Below are 23,640 nucleotides of genomic sequence, written 5' to 3'. Positions count from 1 at the left end.
AAAAACATCAGATTTCATTCACTTGTTTATACATGAAAAAGTATTTCTTGAATGTCTGCTGTGTGCCATGCTTAGGGTTAGTGCCGGGAATAAAATGGAGAATAAAAACTCATAGTTTTTGTTTTCATGGAATTTTATAGCATAATGATTTGTTTTTAATTTGATTGTTTATATTTAACCTAATTTATTTAACTAATTTTATTTTTTTTCCCCTTTAGTATCCTCTTATATATGGACTGATTCTTATTCCATGCTGGTGTTCCCTAGTTTGCCTAAGTAGAATTTACATGGGAATGCACTCCATTCTGGTAAGGAAAATGTTGTGTTCACAGTGCTTGATTTTTTTCTGAAATTGACAAGCATTTTAATAATTAATAATTTATAATCATTTGCAAAGTAATATAAAACCTAATTTAGAAAATATAGTTACAAATCTTGTGTTTTGCAAAAAATCAACATGCTTTATGAAATTTTAACATAATTATCATGTATGTCATAGAAAGAGTTTCCAGCAACCACAATAACCAAGTATTATACTCAGGATAACATTTCTCCCTTTTTCTAGTCTCAGTTTTATTTTCCTTCTCATTCTCTTCTCTGGCTCTCCTAATGCTGAGTCAAAACCAACAATGTAAATGCAGAAACTAAGGAGAGCTCTACTTAGTATTAATGAAGACCCAGTGACTAGAAACTTAAATGCACTTAAACTATCCTGGTGCCGCTTATATTATTAAACTGTAGTTTTCTTTCCCAACAGAATTTTAGAGCTCACAGCAGATATTTTATTTTGAGAATGCAATGCAGTTTTAAAAGCAGCAACATAGGGACCCTGCACTCTTTTCAGCTACATCTACTCACTTCCCTTCCTCTTTAGCCCTGTTGACATTCCTTTAGTTCTGGCCTGCTTCATCAATTAATCAGATTACTCAACAGCTTCTTAATTAGTAGTCCTACTTCTGGTTTGACACGGCTCCATGTTCAGTCTCCTGTTATAATATACTTCCTAAAACACAAATATGATGTCATACTGAATGATCTTATGATTCCTCAAATGCAAAAGGCGTACCTTTGGGATTGCTGTAATCTCTGCTTGAAATGCCTTTCACCTTCCTTAGCCTAGCTAACTGTCCTATACGTTCTTCAAGACTCACAGAAATGCTCTTATTTCCTACCTTTCCCATTTTTCCTTTCTTTCTTTTTCCTTTTTAAATTTTATTGGGGAATATTGGGGGACAGTGTGTTTCTCCAGGGCCCATCAGCTCCAAGTCATTGTCCTTCAATCTAGTTGTGGAGGGCACAGTTCAGCTCCAAGTCCAGTCGCCGTTTTCAATCTTTAGTTGCAGGTGGCACAGCCCACCATCCCATGCGGGAATTGAACTGGCAGCCTTGTTGTTAAGAGCTCAAGCTCTAACCAACTGAGCCATCAGGCTGCCCCCATCTTTACTTTGTTAAGATTAGTTAGGTGACCCTTCTCCCAGAGCATTTTGAGCATAATTCTGGCATAGCACTTACCCTAAACTGAAAATGCTTTTTTTCCTTGTCTGTCACCCACGGTAGACAATAAGCAACATGAGAAAAGTGTTTTCTCTATCCCTTGCATCTAGTGTGGTGTCTCTTAACACACTCTGTGAACGTATTATGTATTATATTGTTAGATGAACGATCAGAAAAAAGGTGGAGATATATGAACTAATTCACAGAATCCATAAATTTCTAATAAGTTATATAAAATTTTTCTTGTCCTTAACAACTTTCACTTTTAGAATTTTCTACTTATAAAAATATCTCATTGGGTTTTGTCATAGCTCTGGAAATACTGGGTTCTGTTTCTTACTTAGATTGTTTGCCTCTAGCACTTAACCCCTTCACTAATAAAATTTCCCTAAGGCCCAAATATGATTGTAATAAGCAAATTATTTGTGTTTGACTTTTTGTAATTATTTATATCAATAAAAATTGTGACTTTATGTACCGTTCTATCTCTCTTGCTCTTCTCTACTAATTTTACGGGACCAGGTTTCATAGTCTTATATCAAATCTAATTTGTCATAAGAAAATATTATCCATCTCTGTGCCTTGTTAGAGTTATTCCTTTCTACTCCCAAAAGTTAGCAATGTCACTCCTAAAGAACTTCCAAATAGTTATGCACCTTTGAGTGATAAAAAATGAATCCTTGATATTTATTGAAGGAAAAAGATATTAAATAATATTATCTATCCCTAGATTCATCATCACCATAACATGAGTAATAAGAATCTGATTACGTTGAATGTATATATTCAATTATGGTGCTCTTTAAAAAAAAAGATATATTTAGTGGATTGGTCAAATATTCAAGCTGAGTTTAGTTCATTTTGTATATACCAGATAACGATTGTAAATTATGATTCTGTGTTATAACCACAACTATTCCTAATCAATAATTTATTGCTTATTTTATAATTAATATATGAAATTATATCCATAATGAACCCATTTTTTTACATTTGGGTCTAATATATTCCCACAATTTTTTTTCCTGTATTGTGATGTTTTAGTAATTACTTGCAGTTTGAACTATTTTCTTAATCATATTTTGAATCTTCACTGTTTATTGTGAAGTTAGTATGGAACTATAGGCAGTGTGCCCAAGGAGTTGCTAATAGGTGATTAGATACCATATTATGTAAGTTGATATCTTCATTAACATTCAGAATACAGTTCTAATAATATGTTCTAAATAATTTATAATGAACACTTCATTCAGTATTTGCTACATGCTTTGTTATTGTTACAACACAAAGAGTAACAGATTCATTTATTTTTAATATCCACCTACTTCTCTAAATTAATTTTCTTTATCTGTAGAAAAGGAGAGTTACTACATCCATTTTTTTCTTCATTTATGATCAAATCTAGCTCTCAAAATTTAATTTCTTAAAACACAAACCACTTCAAGTTACTAGACTACTTGTCAAATGTCTATATTGTTTCTACATTAATAAAATTATGAATATGTTGTAATTACATTTATCCCAAATATAACTAACATTTTATATGTCTATATATGGAAAAGCTATTTAGAAAGGTATTATGAGATTGTAAAGTAGTGTCTGTCTCTAACCCTTTTTTACAACAAGAAATAAAAACAACCAAGCCAGGGGGACGGACCGGTGGCTCAGGCAGTTAGAGCTCCATGCTCCTAACTCCAAAGGCTTCCGGTTCGATTCCCACATGGGCCAGTGGGCTCTCAACCACAAGGTTGCCAGTTCAATTCCTTGAGTCCCGCAAGGGATGGTGGGCTGTGAACCCTGCAACTAGCAACAGCAACTGGACCTGGAGCTGATCTGCGCCCTCCACAACTAAGACTGAAAGGACAACAAGTTGATTGGGAAAAAAGTCCTGGAAGTACACACTGTTCCCCCATAAAGTAAAACAAAAACAAAACAAAAAACAACCACGCCAAAAAACAAAACAAAACAAAACCCTAAAAACATGTTTTAGTGAAAGATCTAGAACAGTTAACACTAAGAGTTTTAATATCAGTTATTTCTGGATAATAACTATTTGTTAATGTTTATCTGTATTTTCTTGTTTTTTTTATAGTTAGTATGTATTACATTTGAATTTTATTATTAAGGATGGATGTTGAAATTTTTGTCTTAAAGAAGATGATCAAACACAATCCATTCCAACAATACATTTTGTTGTTAGAAACCCTCTTTGTATCAGTAGCATATTAAAAATTAGAAGCATGACACCTGAAATATATTATAACTAAAACAAAACAAAACAAAGCAAAATACTAGGAGACGACCAGAGTTCTAAATTCTAGTCACAAGTAATGACTAGACTCTCTTGTTCTATTTCCTCATCAGGAAAAATGAAAAGGAGAAAATTCCAAATTTAATACATAAATTTTTATTAAATTCATGGTATTTGATATTCTTTACCAGAAATTTGATGATAACCCTGAATAATCCACTTAAATGCATAATTATCAATTAACCTTAAGGGCACAAAATTATAATAAGTTTCTAAAATTGCCAAGTTTCTTTTTGGAAAATTTGCTACATTGAATTATGTTTTTAACATTAATTTTCTTCACTGCACACTTTGTGGTGTGATGCTTAAAAGCATTAGTTATACATTAATATCACAGCGATAGCCACCATGGTTATATCCTGAACTCAGTCATTCCTTCTTTCTGGTTTTATTGCATGGAGGTTCAACATGCCCTTACTATCCCGGGTAATATCATAAACAATGACTCAATCAAAAAAGGAAGCAAATTTGTATAGAGTCTTGTAGCAATCTAATATTCTTGGAGATATACAAAAAAAGTAGAGGACACCAAATATTGGATTTTTATGTCATACTGAAATGTATTTCTAAAAGTATAATTGATATGTCTTAAGGTATCATAAAAAACATTTTACAGGAATGAACATGTGCTTACATCTATAATATACAAGAACTGTAATTTTAAAAATAGCCAACCGCAGAGCTATTAACCCTTCTTTCATTTAACCTTAGAGTAAATATATATGGTTTTATATAAATAACTCATCAGTTGTCATTTAATTAAAACATCTAACTTGGTACACATTCTGTGTGAGAATTATAAGGCTCAAAACATTTCCACATTAGAATAAAGCCCAAAATTTTGAATCAGTCATGAAATTTAAATTAAAAAATGAGGCAACAGCTACTGTCCTGTGCTTATTCCCGAAGTCCTGTCCCTTTAATTACAAATTAGGGAAGAAGGGGTAAGATAGCAAACAAAGAATAACCTCATAAACTGAAATTATTTGGCAATTAGGGATCTGAAATATGAAGGATGGAGTTTGACAGTCACGTAATTTGCAATCTCCATATTCAAAAATATGGTCAGTTTGGGTACTTGTTGGATCTTTGAGTAATTGCTGTAAAATTCAATTAACCAAAATTCTTAGGTAACTTTTAGTGTATATCAGTGAGTATGGGGGGTCAGTATGTTCAAAAAAGATGTTGAAAATTTAGTTTCTTTTCACACCCAATATTTAATTCCTAATGTTGAGAATATTCTTTTTCTTTTTTTAACCAACAGATGTATTGAGCGCTTTCAGTCTACGAGATTAAATGACTAGCTGTGTGACCTTAGGCTAGTTTTCTTTATTTAAAAACTGGTTAAAGTAACCATAAATTTTCATCAAATTTGGACACTCTTAAAGGGATAAATAGGGAACTTTTAATATTTACGTTGGGGACAACAGCAAAATGAGATTGTCCCAGGCAAGCCATATCAGGGTGGTTGTAAGGATTAAATGTGACAATAAATGTAAAGTCTTATAACAGTGTTTTTAGTACACAAATTATTATTATTCCCCAAAAAGGTCTTTAGTCTAAGTTGAAATTATGTTTCATCTATTTCTCTTACAGAGTTCTTGTGAGGCAAAACGTGATGAGTCTAAAGAATTACTTTAACTCTCTTAATTTAAGTAACCAAATATTTATTGCCTGCTTACTGTGTGCCAGGCACTGGGTATATATGTATAAACAAGAGAAAGTCTTCGCCTTTGAGAAATCAGTCTAAATATTAATATGTAATATAAATATGTAACCTAGTAGTTCTCAACTGAGGTGACACAAAAGAATCACTGTGTAGCTTTTTTGTAAAAAAAAAAAATACTGATGCCCCTCTCCCACTTCGTTGAATTAAATCAGTAATTCTGAGGATTGGCCCAGGCACCAATATTTTTATAAAGTTCCCTGAGTGATTTTGATGGGGAGCAAGAGTTGTGAACCTTTGTTTTTGAGGAGAAATAAACAGGCAAAGAAATGGAAAATGATGTGGTAACTGTTGTAGCAGGTCGGTAGAAGATGCTAAGGAAGCAAAGAGAAGGACGTTCCTTATTATGGGGTAGGAGGAGAAAGTTTATGAAGGAGGTAGATGCCTGAGCAGGATTTCAAAGGATACATAATAGTTTGCCTAAAATATAGGTGGGAAATGTAATTCTAAAATGAGAGGAAATAGAGTCTACAAATTCATTGTGGGATCTGGCATTGAAGTTTAATGATAGGCAGAAGCCAGCTATGAAATGCTTCATATGTACTAAGAACTTTGAATGCACAAGTGGTATTTATTGCCTTAGTTGATACTTTCAGAGACATTTTGTTAATTATATCTTTCCTAACTACAATAAAAGGAGTCATATAAAACAACTACAATTTAAAATAATCTCACTTCATATTGTAGAATAGGAAAATAAAGTAAAAACTTGTTTTATGTAGAAATAAAAATTTTAAATGTTTTTCTAATACCTATAATACAGTAATTGTTGAAAAACAGTAAAGATATGCATTTACAAGTAACTCAGTAGAGTTTATTAAAATGGATAAATTTCTATAAAGGTTTTGTTTATTCATTCATTCATTCATCCATTCAACATATATTTGAGCGTCTACTATATATTAAACTAATTAAAAAGATGGTGGTGAACAAAATCTATTTCCTCAAAAATTTTTAGTTGAATATTCAATTCTTAGTCTGTTTAGTAACTATCTGTATCTTCTGTAGCCGTTTTTATATTCCATAGTTTAGAATTGAATATTGTTTAGAACAATGTTTCAAGCATTGTACTGTTGATTCTGCCAATCGATGACAAAGGATTTATTGAACTGCTACTGCACAGAACAATGGCAGGAATTTGGCGTACACTGAAGTCTTAAGGTAAAAGGCAAACTTAAAAAACATTTTGAGTAACATTCCTTTATGATCTTGCAACAGGAAAGACTTTCTTAAACAAGAAATACTGATAAATATGACTACATTAAAATTTAGAACTTACATTCATCAAAAGATGCCAAAAAGAAAATTAAAATGCAAGCCACCAATTCCAAAAAGATGTTTATAACACATATTATTGATAGATTTTATTGCTAAAGGATTTATATGAAGACTGTGTAAAGAAATCATGTAAATCAGCAAGAAGAAAATCCAAAAGAAGAGTTGCCCAAAAGACACAAATATACGTGGCATAGAAAAGGAATAGCCCATAAATTTATGAAAAAATAATCAGAAAAATACAACAACTGATGAGAAATAAACTTCTACAAACATTTTAGAAATTTTTTATTGTCTTGTAAAATTGAACATACGTATATCCTATGAGTCTGCCATTCCATTCCTACAAGAAACTCATAGACCCACACCAGGGAACATCAAAAGAAAGAATATAGTAGCATTGTCAATAATATTCCTGGTCGGCTTAAGAATAGATACCAATTAAGAAAGCATTCAAGTTCAACCATAACCAATGAATTAATCCAAAACTTGAAAACAACCTAAATGACCATTAGTGGGGAAATGGATAAATTGTGTAAAATATTACACAGTTGTGAAAGTGAATGATCTACAACTAAATACAATGAATGAATCTTAAAACTTAATGTTTAATTTAAAAAGCAAATCAAAGGAGACTCCATACTGTATGATAACATTTTTTATAAATCTCAGAAAGAGGCAAAAGAAGATAATATTTTGTTTGGAGATACATGATAAAACAGTTTTCAAAAACAGATATTTATTCAGCCAAAAAAGGTATATAATGGAGAATGCAGAGTGATAAATTGGAAGATAGCACACAAGTAGATTCAGAGTACTGGTAATACAGTTCTTTTCTGGGCAGTGATTTCATAAATATTAATTTTTTAAATTCATATGCACACCACATGTCTTTTTATGTGTACCAAATATTACATAATAGAAAATTTCAGACAGGAAAACCTTGAGCAACTAGTCCCCTTAACTGTGTTGAATGATGTTGAGTGACCATTGTTATTGGCATCATTAAGACAACTAGTATGAAAAGAGTGGTGTCAGTGCTGTGATGAGTTTAGAAAAAAAATTAGGAGGTGAGGAAGTGGAGGCAGTGAATATAAGCAACTCTTGATAAAATTTTCAGTAACAGAGAGTAGATCCCATAGGTTTTTGTTTTGTTTGTTTTAAGGTGGAAATTCTGAAACGTTTTTGTTCATGTCAGGAATGATTCAAAAAGGAAAGTTCTTAACAATAAATAGTTTTATTTCCTCCAGTAAACCATTATCTATCACCTACCCAATTGTTCATGCCTAAAGCTAAGAATCTTCTTTGATCCCTTCTGCTTCTCTCCCACATGTAATCTATCACCAGGTTGAAGTGTCAGCTCTAATTTTAAAATAGTTTACTAAATCCATCTGTGTGGATGGATTTCTCTTCATGTAGCTGTGGACCACGTCTAGAGTGAATCACGGCGGTAGCCTCCCACCAGTGTGTCCAGTGGTCTCCTGTGCATTCCACACGTTTCCTCTATAATTCATTCTACACACAGCAGACGGAGTGTTACACTCTTACTTTGGAATCTTTCAGTGGTTCCCTGTCACTTTTGAAATAAAATTTAAACTCCTTGCCTAGACTACAAGGGCCTTTCATGATTTGGCCTCTGCCTGTGTCTTTCTTTTGCTCACTATTTGAGCCCCACTGGATTTCTCTCAGTTCCTTGAGTTCACTAGGTTCTTTTCTGCCTCAAGCCCTTGACACTTAATATTCCTTCTACGTGGAATACTTTTCTTTAAATCTAAAGATAGGACTGACTTGTTTTTGGAATCAGGTCTCTGCTCAAGTGTCACCTCCTCACACAGGTTTCCCTCATCACTCCAATAGGGCCTTTCATCATGTTATCCCACTGTCCTTTTTCAATTTTCTGCATAACACTTACAACTATCTAAAATTACAGTATTTATCTACTTTTTACTTAAAGGGTTATTGTCCATCTTTCCCACTAAAATATAAGCTCTGTGACAGCAGAAATTTTGTCATTTATTAAGCAATATATCCTCAGTCCTTAAAATAGTGCCAGGCATACGTGGGTACTTAACAAGTATTTGTTCAATAAATGAATGAAAGAATGAATGAATGAGAAAAAGAAACTACCCAGGCTTTGTATCTTCTTTAATCATGGAGATAATTATATATTGAAATCATGAAAATGAAGATGGTTTCTTTATAAAATAAGTATGCTCTTCCCAGAAATCAAAACTTCATAATGTAAGCATAGTTAATTGTTCGGGATGTGAATGTAAATTTGTGATATATTAAAATATATATATATCTATATATATATGTATATATACACACACATATACATATATACATATGTATTTACTTAAGTTTTATATATATATACTTTTAACTTACATTGCAAGTTAATTTATAAAAGGGTATAACTATGAAAACAATTCTTTTATTATTATTAATAAATTTTTTTATTGTCATTAAAAGTTTTTAGGCCAGTTCGTAAAATTTACTTCAAGAATGTGACACATTTTAAAAATTTATATCTATTAACATTTGAAATGTGAAATATATATATTTTAGATGCCAAAAATAGTATAATACTAAACAACTCTACTTTTCTCTTTCCCCAGGATATTATTGCTGGATTCCTATACACCATTGTAATCTTAGCTATCTTCTATCCATTTGTGGACCTGATTGACAACTTCAACCAAACTCACAAATATGCTCCATTAATCATCATTGGGCTTCATTTAGCCTTGGGGATCTTTTCTTTTACTCTTGATACCTGGAGTACATCCCGAGGAGACACAGCTGAGATTTTAGGAAGTGGTGCTGGAATTGCCTGTGGATCTCATGTTACCTATAACATGGGTCTGATATTAGATCCTCCTCTGGATACATTACCTTTAGTTAGGCCCCCCCTTACTGTAACTCTTTTTGGAAAAGCCATATTGCGGATCTTCGTAGGGATGGCATTTGTACTACTAATCAGAGATATAATGAAAAAGATCACGATTCCTTTAGCCTGTAAAATCTTCAATAAACCATGTGATGATATTCGAAAAGCAAGACAGCACATGGAAGTTGAACTTCCCTATCGGTATATTACCTATGGAATGGTTGGTTTCTCTATCTCATTTTTGATTCCTTACATATTTTTCTTTATTGGTATCTCTTGATGGAAAAACATTGTTTATGATAAGAAAGGAGGGTATCAGTTTTTGATATCTAAAATATATTCTAGTTAAAAGCCAAATTAGAGTTAGGCTTTTGCAGGAATTTACCTTAAATAATTATTTAAGTAAATTCCTAAGAGTTGGTGCATTTTATCATTGCACATCAAGATATTGTTTTAGGTGAGCTGAGCTATTTCAACACTGAGAAAAAGTATCCATTTAGAATGTTCATGTAATATTTGGAGAGTTTTGTGCTGTTATGGATTCATTATATATAATATGTAGTAAGGTACATAATATGCAATTATGTATCTAATATATGTTATATATAAAATAATATACCTAAGTTTTTTAAACTGTGGGGGTGTATTATAAAATCAATAATAATATGCAAACAGTTGTGCCTGTGTATTTGGACTTAATACAAGTATGTTTCTATTAACAGGTTTATTTATTATGGTAGCCATTTCCTAATTAAATTGCAGAATTACTATACCAGAATTCATATGCTACCATATATTGATTTACTGCCTCTTTTTACACTGCCATCACCTTTCATGTTAACCCATGATGTTGAACATGGGAGGCATTTTTAATGGACCAAATTTTCAGAAAAATTAGTTTTTGGATTCCTTTTTTTTCCCCCCCAGTTCTGTATACTGTGTTGAATGTACTTTATTTGCAGTTGTTCTGGACATCAGTTTAATAATTCAGGTACTGAATTTTATTGCTTGCTAATTGTGCCTTTCTGTTGCTGTATTGAGAAATGCCATGTATACTGTGATATAAAAATAAGATGCTAACTTAATCTTAAGTTACATATAATCAGGCAAATATTTAAAAAATATATGTCCAGCTAACGGGACTAGAAGTAAAACACACTCAATTCTTTAGCCTTTGTTTAGAAAGAAATGTGGAATGGGCTAAACTCACTAATTTATGGAGAAACTAAATGGATAAATATTTACTTTTTTCTAGGTATTTTTCTGTGCATTGTTAAATTATAGAATCAAGATATATTTTTTTTTACATTGTCTTGATTGTTTATTTATAGTGCAGGTAGGTGTTCTTGTGAATGGAAATGAAATTGAAATGTTTAGATGGGACAATGCACATGCTTCATGTGTAAACAAACCATTTTCCTACATTATTTGGAAAGGATTGGATTTAGCAGTTACTTTTTAATACCCACCTATTAGCTCCTTTTCGTAAATTATAAAATCTGAAAGTATCAGTATTTAGATCCTATTATTTTTTCAACTTTTGTTTTCATAGTGGAAAATTTGGGTGTAGTATTAAACTGTTCTTTATTCTGCCTGTGCCTTTATATTTTGAAGTGTAATAATAATTAAGTTAACATTAAGTTTATTTGTAGTGTTTCAAAAAGAGGAGAATTAACTTTCCATATAAATGAGCATCAGGTATGGAATAACTTTAGTGCAATATCTGTCTGATTATCCAGAAGTATCACTTAAGATGTTTCTATTTTGGGCAGCATAACTATTTGAGCTCATATTTTTATAATTCTGATTGAGAATTTAGGGATATGGTAATTTTTACCAATACCAAATCTGATAATTTTAAATAAAGCAACTAAATTTGGGACCTTTACCTAATAGTTAAAAGGAAACCAAGGCACCTGGGAACACATCAGTCCATTGGAAAATGTGCAAAGAACTTTTCTTTCAAAATGTGTTTAATCAAATTTTAGGGACAATATCCTATAATTTGGGTCTATGCTATCGTACTAATTTTTATATCTAGCTTTAAAGATATTTGGAAAAACTCCATTTTTTTTGGTTTTATTATTTTCTGTTCAATGATAGTTTCATGCTAAATGTATTTAAAAATAAAAGCCAAATGCAGGATTGGAAGGTGTTTTGTTTTGTTTGCCTTCTATGCATTTGTCTCTGTGTTACCTGGTAGAGATTTATAAAGTGTCCAGGATCTTCATTTTAGCAGGTATTCCTTCTGGAGCATTTTATTCAAAATCAAGAATACTGTTTTCAGTACTAGAAGACATTGAAAAAAAGGTTCAAACTGGCTTTGGACTCCATTTATGGTCATTCTGACATTGTATTTTTAGTGAAAAGTTTCATAATTTCTTTAAAAACATATATGTAAAACATGTTTCAGTAAAATCTGTCAATAACTATTGTAGGCGGTTGACTGCTAATCCATTATTCGGAATTAATCATAATTCTAGGAACAGTTACTTTTTAAAGTAAAATAACCATGGATATTTCATTTTGGATTTTAAAATGCATAATATGTGAATTGAAAAACTAGGTCTTCCAGAATCTCATCATAAGACTGAATATAAAGCAGTGCTACTACAGACTTACATAATTATTTTATTTTATTTACTAGCTTTATTTATAAGTAAATTTTTAAAACGTCTTTCAGAGACAACATAAAAATTAATTTAGTGGTATGAATACAATTTAAAGGCAAATTTTCATAAAACATTTGGTAAAGATGAGCATGTAAATACTAACTGGTTTTTATTTTGAACATATAATCACAATTTTATACAGCAAAGTTTTTTTATTGCTAAAGCATTTTCATTTTTTGTTAACTAACAATGTTTACTCTAGATTTAAAAAACTAACTTTTTAATCTGGACATCAAAAAGGGCCAATTTTAAAAATTCAGTTTCGCAGTTGAATTTGTTTTTCTGAAGAGAGCTGTTGTTTGCTAAGGAGATTTTTAAGAAAGAGAAGAGAAAGAGTTATTGAACATAGTATGAGAAAGAGTAATTGAACATAGCATGTCGGATATTTTGTCAAATTTTGGTCGTGTTCTTTTAGAGTATATGTAAGTTAAAAAAACTTTCACACTTGAATTTCAATTAGTTATACAAGCTATAAATAGCACAATAAAAATAAGTTTTAACATGCTATTTGTCATGGACATTTTAGAAAGCTCTTAATTTTTTTTAATAGTTTCAGGTGTACAAAACAATGTAATAGTTAGACATTTACAGCCCTCACAGATGGGCACTTGTCTTATTAGGGAGACCACTTCACGGACAGTTTACTGTCTGATCACTGCACTGTACACCTGAAGCTGAAGCTGAATGATACTGAATTCAACTATAATCTAATATATATATATATATATATGTATAATATATATATCTAATATATAATATATATATTATATAATATATATAATATAATATATCTAATATATATATATATCTAATATATATATATATATAGTCACAGGATATGGAGTACAGCATAGGGAATAGAGTCAGTGGAATTGTAACAGCTATATATCATGTCAGGCGGGTAGTAGATTGGGGGAGGGGAGTTATCACTTTGTGAAAGCTCTCCATTATTAAGCCCACCAGACCGCTACAGATCTTTATAAAACATTTCTTTCTCATGAGAGACACAGTATGGAAAATTCAAAGAAAAAATAAATGAAACTTTTTTAAAAATAAAAATGTTTACAGAAATAAACACTAACTAGTTGGTATTCCCTAATGTGTCCTTTTTTTCCTTTCATCACCTTTAGTCTTGGTGCATTTTCCATGAATATCTAAGAAGCCCAGCCTGTAGTACTGCAAGCAACAGGATATGACAGAATATGTTTGTTTTTTTATGAGTTTCCCCGCCATTTTCTGAAAGCCAAATGAATTTTAAAATTGCTTTATGACCTGTACTAACAGATTGTATTATGATACCTCCAACATCATTAGATTTATTTTCAACCTTAAATGTCATAAAGTCCATTATCTCAGGTTTTAAAAGTTCATACACTTACCAACAGATCCATAGAAACAGATCAAACTGGTGGTTAATGGGGTGATAACTGCGTACTGTCAGATGGTTACTAGACAGTGTACTGATCACATCAGAGGTCTATAAATGTCAGATCACTATATTGTACACCTGAAACCAATGTAGTGTACGCCAGCTATACTTAAAAAAAAATTCCGAAACTTACCAGTTATGTGGTTTGTAGTATTTGTTTATGAGACATAAAATGGATTCTCTTTTTTCTACAAAAAATACCAGAAGAGGTAGTATTACCTCTTCAGATTTGAGGTTTATCCCTTGTCCTAAATCCATTATAGCACATATTTATGTATTACCTTTAAAATTTTTGTCTTCATCTCCATGGTGTAAGCTCCATGAGGAAAAACAGTGTGTGCCTGTATTTACTCTGCATCCTGGGACACAGCAGGCATTCAGTTATTATATGTTGAATGAATACTGAATCCCTAGACAGGCGCTAGCATGTGCATTTTTCTGGGGAAAAATTCTACAACTTTCATCAGATTCTCAAAGAGGTCAGTGATCTAAAACAGTTTAAAAGCATGTAGGAGTCTACCTTTTACTTCCTGTTTTAGCTGTTTTAAAAGTTTAGGCTGTAAATAAATGCTTCCAATTTATCTGGTAAGAATTTTTTCATTTTATGCAAATATTTAAAGGATAATTTAGATTCTTGAAATGTTTTGCATGTAATTACTACAATTCCCTGTTGTATAGAATGTATTTAAATTAAATTTAAGATATTTTCTTTAGAGTTAAAACCAAATCTGAAAAGAAAATATTCTGTATATATAGGGATATAACTTTAGTTTTTAGTTAACAAGATATAAAGGTGTTCATGAGAATATTACTTTGTACACTTGATCTTTAATCTTTAATATAACCAACTACTTCACAATCTGTGATGCTTACCATTAAATTGTTATTTGTAATTAAAATGTAGATGAGATATATTCAGGGCCCAAATATCAATTTTTTTACTTAAGCATATTTAAAGGCTCCCCTCGTCCCAAAGATCTCCAGGCCCAGAAATTTTTAATTGAGTATAATTGACATAAATTTATATTAGTTTTAGGTTTACAACATAATGATTTGATATTTGTTTGTGAAATGATCACAAGAAGTGTAGTTTACATATGCCCCTATATATAGTTACAAATTGTTTTTTCTTTTAATAAGGACTTTTAAGATCTCTCAGCAAGTTTCAATTATGCAATACAGTAGGATTATCTGTAGTCCCCGTGCTGCGCATTACATCTCCATGATTTACTTTATAACCGAAAGTTTGTACATTTGCATCCCCTTCCCCCATTTCACTCACACCCCTCCCTCCCAAGTTTATGGGACTCAATTGGAATTGATGGCAATAACATGGATTCTAATTCCCCTAGTATTTAAAGGTACCCCTTCTTCCATCTTGCTTGATTTAAGGGATAAAATTCACCAAACTTATTTTAGCGGATAGTGTTATTTTTGCTCATTTCTGATTGAAATGCTCTGATAATACTCTTAAAATAGTAAAAGTAAAAAAACTGAAGTAATAATTCCTCAAAATTTTCTACTTTGCAAAATGTTTCAAAAAGCTTTACAAAATAAATACTTTAAAAATATTTTCCTCTTGGCAATGTATTCCCAAAATTTTATTTATTCATTGACACAAGCTGTAAATTTTAAAAATTAACATATAACTATATAACAATTTATAAATATCATTAATCAATTATAAACCCAAATGTAACATTTACATCTGAAATATTTTTCTACCTTTCCTAAAAATAGTCTACATTTTCCCACGATGCTATATATAGTGAGTGTGATTATAGAGTTATAAGTATTTTATATAAATGGGATCTTAGAACCCATGCATATGGCAACTTTTTACCCGATTCGTAAATCTATAATATTAGCAGATAATCATGTGCAATCTTAAATACTTGCTCAGTCAGGCAGACTATAACTTTATGATGCATTGTTAATAGTTCTAAGGGAAATAAAATTTTGATGGACTAAGAGCAGGGTGGTGGATCAGAGGATACATTTTAGAAAGAAATAGGATGAATCAATACATGGAAATGGGATTGTACTAGACATGTTTGGCAAATAAATGGATTGCAGTTTGTCTGGAGCATCAAAGTACCTGGAAGAGAGTAGTAGGATATAAAGCTGAAAAGTTTGTTTAAATGATCAGTACACAAGGGTATAGTGAAGCATTGCCTTTCTTTACCAGTAGAAGAGTTGCACTATTTACTGCTCACTTAGCTTGTGGATGAAATTTCACCCAATGGAAGGTAATCAAAACTATTGTTTAATTGATAACTTAATTATGAAGGAATTGTTTCTTTTTAAAATCTGATCAAAGACAATGATGTGTTTTGCTCTAAGTCTTGTTTACTTATTAAGAGGGGAAATAAGGCAATTTCTTATATTCTGGGTTTTATATGAAGCTCAAGGCCTTGAGTTTTAGTGACAGGAATCGTGACTGCTGTAATTGCAATTATTTAGCGGAGGAGCCTCCAGAGAGTTAGGAGAACTTTGTGAAGTTACACTCCCCCTACCTGTTAGTTTGCAACCTCCTTGGGAGCACCCCTTCTGTGATCCGAAACATACAAGGAAGGCAGGGAGAGACCAAAGAAAGGGGCAGGCCATTCCAGATTGGTGTCAGGTTTAAAAAGCTTGTCTTGGGCAGCGAGTACAGCGCTGTACCTGCCTCCCAAATCTTAAAAGTATATAGAGGCCCTAACTGGGGTAGTTAATATATTGTCCAAATGGTCTTAACGATATCCTATTTTCTCAAGGCTGTATCCTTGGGGCAGCTAATGGGAACAGGGAAGGCAAGAGGAGCACACATTCCGGAGATCAGAGGGGTGAGGAGCCTCTTATTGTCCCGGTCCAGCTCGCAGGTCAACCAGCAGTCACATCTTGAAGACCTCCTCCACCACCACCACCTTCCAAAACCTCACTAGAGGGTTGTCAAGCAAGCTAATGACATACCCGGAAACCTGATAACAGACCGTGAGGAAATGCAGCACGATAAGGAAGAGTCTACAGACCAGCTACAAGGGGACTTTATGTGTTCTCCATGCAGGACTACCTACCCAAGGACTCTGGGATTTCCAAGCGTGCTCTGGGAATAACATTCGTGTTCTTCAACTTACTGCTTATCCCACCCTACTTGAGACCATGAAATTTCATCTGTGGATTGAGCTAAGAGCCTATCACACATCTGACTAACCACAAGTACTTGCTTGGGACATGAAGATGGTGAGATGATGTAGGAAGGATGTTTGCTAGTAGAGTCACAGAGACCATACCTGTGTGTGAGGTAATCTACAATACACCCATGATCACCAGTTTTTCTCATTCAAAATTGTTCAAGAAGGTTCTTTACTTCCTCATCAGGGGTGTGTGTGTGTGTTTCTGTTACCAATTTAAAAGACATAATGACCATGTTGTCTTACATTTACTTTAAAATTAGCCCTCAAACATGTTACTAGACATTGCACGTCTGCAAGTAGAGCCAGCCATTCCATATGTATAGTTTTATTCACACTGCAACTCTCATGCCAACTTTGGTGACTTTTCCCTGAGACAGTTTCCTAAGTAGAAAGGAAAGATTATAGATTTCTGTCTTTGGGGGCTTTAAAGTGTTACATGGCATGATATGTTATACCTTATTCTTGCCCTTGCAAATCTGTCATGAAGCTGGCTTCAGTTTCTAGGTTTGCAAGCAGTGGTTTTTCTCAAATCCTGACCCTGCCATTTTACAGAACTCTTGTTCATTATGAAAATTTCTGTATATGAATTCCATTCTGCATGAAGATGCTGGTGCCAAACTGGCATTGACTTTCATATTCCCATTTGTGTCTGTTTTCTCCAATAAACACAGTGACAAAACAGGTATGTTGGATAAAACAAATAGACTCAAGCCACTGTTACAGAAAAAGAAGTCAGAAGACCAGGATTTTGTTTTGTCTTTCTTTGTCTTTGACTAATTTACTGTACCGTCAGGCACTTCTGAGACCTGATTTCCTCACATCTAAAATGGAGAGGTTGGACTTGATAGTCCCTAAGATTCCTTTCAGTATTAGAATTTAATAAAACTACTAGACCAAGCATGCAAAAACAAAGGGAATATTTCTATTTCTTTTATTAGGATACAAAAATTTAACAACAAAAACAGTATTTTAATCCCCTTTCACTGAGGAAGCGTATCTTGTCCTGTCCATAAAAAGTTTTGTACACTCCTCTAAGAAACAAGTTTTTCCAAGGAGAAGCAATGAGTTAATTGCTTTAGAAGGGTCATAACAGGAGATTACAAGTCTCTACCATAACTTTTGTTTGAATCACAAGGTTTAGAGTGACTGCTAGGTGTTACTTAATCCAACCTACTATCCAAATAGTTCTGAACTGAAATCACCGTAAACAGATAGTTCTTTGTTAAAAAAGAGAAGAGGGACAGAGTAGACACCAAACCTTAGTAATTCCATAATTCATTCAATAAATCTTGCTAGCAATGGAGATGGATTTGTAAATGAAAAAAATAGAGAAGAAAATCTCTTTTGGGAATCTCATTCAGAAGTGAAAAACCAAAAGAATGCTGGATAAAGAATGTAAAACTACCTCGTTAACAAACATAAACCTCGTATGAACCTTGAAGATTCACGTGACATTTTAGAAAATAAGACCCTTGTATTCAAGACATTTGCAGAGCACATTATCAAGTTGTATTTTTTTAAATGAGCAGAACATAATGTTACTACCTTTGTTCATTAGAACATTTCTAAAATTTAACAATGCTTATTACAGAAAATTATTTTTAAAGGATATTTCATAAGTTCCGTTAGAAAACATGAAGCTATTCTTGAATGTCAATCAACTGTTTTCTTATATAGTGAAATTCTCACAGAAATGAGAAGTTACTTTCCACAGAAAATTACAGAAGATATGTATGGACAGAAGTCCCCTTTTGTTCATTATAACAATTGCATTCCCCTCCCAGAAGTAACCACTGTTACCATTTTGGAGTTGGTTTTTTTCTGTGTGTATGCATTCACATATGTTGAAATATATAATTGTATTTTATAAAGATTGGGTTTTTAAAACAAAAACAGGATATTGTACATATTCTTCTGGAAACCACTCCCCTCTTTTTTTTTTTTTCAATTAATGCTGTGTCTTGGGATTCATATAGAATTTCTCTCTTAGAGTTATCGTTTTTATTCTGAAACATGAACTTCTCCCTATCTTCTAAATACTGCCAACAACAAACATGCTGTGCCCCATTCTCTTTTACTTCTTGAGAATCGTCTGTATTTTTCTGTCTGCATTTCCTCACCACCCAGTCCTTCTGTTTTGTTTTAGAACTCAAGAATTACAAAAAAGTTAAAAGAATATAATAACAATATTCTCCCTACCTGTATTTGGTCATATTTACTTTGTCTATTTCATTTTTTAAATTGACCTATAATTGACATATAAACTTATATTTGTTTCAGATGTACACATAATGATTTGAAATATGTGTATTATGAAATGATCACCACAATGTCTAGTTAACATCCATCACTACACGTAGTTACACATTTTTTTCTTATGATGAGCTCTTTTAAGGTACATTCTCTCAGTAACTTTCAAATATACCGGGGGTGCCAAAAAAATACATACATATGACTTGTATTCATCTTTTGTTATCGGTATATATTGACTATTACAATTTTAATAACAGTTTTTTCCTTTCTTAAAATTTGTATACATTTTTTGGCACCCTCTGCATATAATACGGTGTTATTAACTCTAGCCACCATGCTATGTATTATATCCCCATGACTTATTTATTTCATAACTGTAAGTGTGTTTGGACCACCTTTCCCATTTCAACCACCCCCCCACACACACCCCACTTCTGACAACCACCAATCTGTTCTCTGTATCTGTGAGTTTGGTTTTTGAGTTTGTTTTTTTGTTGTTTTTAGTTTTCTCATATAAATGAGATCATATAGTATTTGTCTTTTTCTGACTCATTTCATATCACAAATAGGGTTTCCTTCTTTGTTATGGCTGAATGGTATTCCATTATATATGTGTGTGTATGTACAAATATATAAATATACACACATACACCATATTTTCTTTTTCTATTCATCCTTCAGTGGACACTTAGGCTGCCTCTATGTCTCAGCTATTGTAAATACTGCTGCAATGAACGTGGAGGTGTAGCGATCCTCTCGAGTTAGTGGTTTTGTTTCCTTTAGATAAACACCCAAAAGTACAATTTCTGGGTCATGGTAGTTCTATTTTTAACTTTTTGAAGAACTTCCATACATTTTTCCACCTGAGCTTCACCAATTTACAGTCCCACCAACAGTGCACAAGGGTTCCCTTTTCTCCATATCCTCACCACTTTTAATTTTTGTCTTTTTGATACTAGCCATCCCTACAGGTATGAGGTAATATCTCATTGTGGTTTTGATTTGCATTTCCCTGATGATTAGTGATCCAATCTATTTTTAAAGAATTAAAACATTACAGAGGAACCTAAAGCATCTTTTAATGAGTGCCACATTCCCAGCTACTCTCATGGTTTACTGAGGCAATTATTATTATGAGTCCTTTCAGTCCATTTTTGTACTTTTATGTACATATCCATAACCAATATATATTTTTGTGTTGTTTTTAATTTACACCGATGATATCATTCAACAATTGCTTTTCTTCACTCTGTATGATGTTTTTGAGATATATCCATGTTTATGATGTATAGATCTAATTCACTTGTTACCTACTACAGTTGACCTTTGAACAACACAGGGGTTCGGGGCACTGTCCCCCACTTGCCCCCTTCAGTTGAAAATCTGTATATAACTTTTGACTCCCCCAAACTTTACTAATATCCGACTGTTGATTGGAAGCCTTACCGATAAACAGTAGGTTTGCACATATTTTGTGTGTTATATGCATTGTATACTGTATTTGTACAATACAATAAGCTGAAGAGAATGTTAAGAAAATCATAAGAAAGGAAAATATATTTAAAGTGCTGTACATATTTATTGAAAAAAATTCCATGCATAAATGGACCTGTGCAGTTAAACTCAAGTTGTACAAGGGTCAACTGTATATAGTATTTCATCATATAATTATGCCACGATTGATCTATTCCTCTAAAGTAGAGAATCTAGATTATCAATATTTTTCATCAAAACAATTAATAGACTATTTTTTAGAGCAGTTTTTGGTTCACAGTTAAATTGACAGAAAAGTACATAGAGATGTCACATCTCCCTGGGTCATGCCTCACACCTCACACAGCCTCCACTGCTATCATCAACCTGCACCAGTACATTCTGTGGGTTTGACAAATTTGTAATGACATGTATCCACAATACAAAGGTAATTTCAGTGCCCTAAAAATCCCCTTGCTCTACCTGTTCCTCCCTCCCTCCCCAAACCTCTCACAACCACTGATCTTTTTACTGTATGCATAGTTTTGCCTTTTCCAGGATGTTATATAGATGGGTCAACAGTAGTAGCCTTTTCAGATTGGCTTCTTTCAGATAATATTGTGCAATTTTATATTAAAATAATATGCTTCAATGTACAGCACAAAGAGTGCGCCCTAACGTAAACTATGAGCTTTAGTTAATATCAATATTGACTCATCAATTATAACAAATGTATCATATTAAGGCAAGATGTTAATAATAGAGGAAGTTCGGGAGGTGATTAGAGGAAATACGGGAACTATTTTTCTCTCAGTTTTCTGTAAACATAAAATTGCTCTAAAAAAACTCAAATAAAATAGACATAAAAATTAACTTAAAATGAATCAAAGAACTAAATTTAAGAACTAAAACTATAAAATTCTTAGAAAACATAAGAATATTTGTGACCTTATATTAGGCAGTAATTGATTATGATACTAAAAGTAAAAGCAAAAAAAGAAAAAATAGATAACATGGACTCCATGAAAATTAAAAACTTTTGTGCCTCAAGGACGCCACCAAAAAAGAGAAAAGACATTCCATAGAAGAAATGAATTCCATAGAAGGAGGAAAATATTTGTATCACATATCTGATAAGGGTATAGTATCCAGGATATACAAAGACCTCTCAATTCAATTAACACAAAGATTAATAACCTAATTTTTAAAATAAGGAAAGGATTTCAATGACATTTCTCCAAAGAAAATATACAGGTGACCAATAAGCTCATGAAGAGAGGCTCAACATCACTAGTCATTAGGAAACTGCAAATCAAAACCACAATGAGATATCAGCTCACACTGGTATGACTATAATGAAAAAGATGGATAATAACAAGTGTTAGTGAGGATGTGGGGAAATTGGAATTCTCATATGTTGGTGGGAATGAAAAATGGTGCAGTGACTTTGGAAAACAGTCTGGCAGTTCCTCAAAATGTAAACAGTTATCCTAGGTATTTACCCAAGAAAATTAAAAAACATGTCCACACGTTATACATGTGGAAACAATCCAAATGCCCATCAATTGATGAATGCATAAACAAAATGTGTGATGTCTAAAAAATGGAATATTATTTGACCATAAAAATGAATTAAGTACTGATACATGCTATGAAATGGATGAACCTTGAAAATATCATGCTAAGTGAAAGAAGCCAGCTAGAAAAGACTACATATTGCATGAACTCATTATGTGGGCTGTTCAGAGACTAGGCAAATCCATAGAGGCAGAAAGTATAATAGATAAATTATGCTGAGGGAGGGGCGGGGGAGCAGAGATTGGGAAATAAGTGAGTATGGGGTTTCTTTGAGTAATGATGAAAATGTTCTAGAATTCAATAGTGGTAATGCTTGCACTGAGTAAACCCCACTGAGTTGTACTTTTTTTTTTATTGTACACAATACTTTTTTCTTTTTTCTTTTTTTTTGGTGAGTTGTACATTTTTTAAAAACAAAAATTGAAAAGGTTCTATAAATACCTTTGTACCAATTTCTTTGTGGAATTATGTAAGAGTTTCTCTTCGGTACAGATCCAAAATGGAATTATTAGGTTATGAGTTACACACATTTATAATTTTAGTAGATACAACCAAATTGCTCTTCAAAACAAGTGTGCCATTTATACTCCCAATAACAGTGCTTTTTGCTGCACATCTTTGCCAGCACGTCCTATTTTTATGCTTTTTAGTTTTTGCCAATCTTAGGGGTATGAAATGGAATCCCATTACTTTTATTTGCGTCTCTACTCTTTAATACTCTAATAACCACTTGAGTTTCTTTTTGTGGCTTGCCTACACATTTTACTATTGAATTGTCTTTAAAATTTTTATTTTAGGAGTCCTTTATTCTTTATAATAAATTGCAAATATCTTCTCCTGGTTTGTCACTTGTCTTTTAACCTTGTTTGTTATATCTTTTTTCTAATATAGTAAATTTATTTATCTTTTGCTTTATGGCTTATGCTCTTAAAGTTTTATTTATGAAAGCCTTCCTTACCTTGTGGTTGTAAGATATTTCCCCATATTTTCCTCTAATATTTATAGAATTTGTTTCCCCCCCCATCTGTATATAATTACTCCATCTGAATTTTGTGTGCTCGATAGGGGACATACTTTTTTTTATGGAGAGCCAATTATCTTGATATCATTTATTAAAGAGCCACTTATTTGTGATGTTAACTTATATCACAGATTAAGTACCTATACTTGTATGAATCAATTTCTAGGCTCTCTGTTTTGTTTCATTGATCTCTTTGTCACCTCTGCTTTTTACATTAGATAGTAAAATGAGTAGGCAAGCCACAAAAAGAAACTCAAGTGGTTATTAGAGTATTAAAGAGTAGAGACGCAAATAAAAGTAATGGGATTCCATTTCATACCCCTAAGATTGGTAAAAACT

General features: G+C 32.4%; 1 protein-coding gene across 2 annotated transcripts in view; it reads left to right on the top strand.

Moving 5' to 3' along the window:
* SGPP1 (sphingosine-1-phosphate phosphatase 1) overlaps positions 1-21,675 on the top strand; it is a 38,394-nt gene extending 16,719 nt beyond the window's left edge. The window contains exons 2-4 of one of the 2 annotated variants that reach the window (XM_081047521.1): positions 219-308; positions 9,428-9,919; positions 16,557-21,675. In XM_081047521.1, coding sequence (XP_080903647.1) covers positions 219-308; positions 9,428-9,919; positions 16,557-16,724 — 750 coding nt within the window. In that variant the 3' untranslated portion in view covers positions 16,725-21,675. Of the gene's footprint in view, positions 1-218; positions 309-9,427; positions 13,009-16,556 lie in introns of those variants that run through there. The other variant, XM_081047522.1, reaches the window with a different exon arrangement.
* The last annotated feature ends 1,965 nt before the right edge of the window (positions 21,676-23,640 follow it).

The sequence above is a fragment of the Rhinolophus hipposideros genome, assembly GCF_964194185.1.
Source record: "Rhinolophus hipposideros genome assembly, chromosome: 5".
In the NCBI taxonomy this organism is placed as follows: domain Eukaryota; kingdom Metazoa; phylum Chordata; class Mammalia; order Chiroptera; family Rhinolophidae; genus Rhinolophus; species Rhinolophus hipposideros.
Note: the sequence above shows the minus strand (reverse complement) of the source record. Positions and strands in the feature narration are given on the sequence as shown.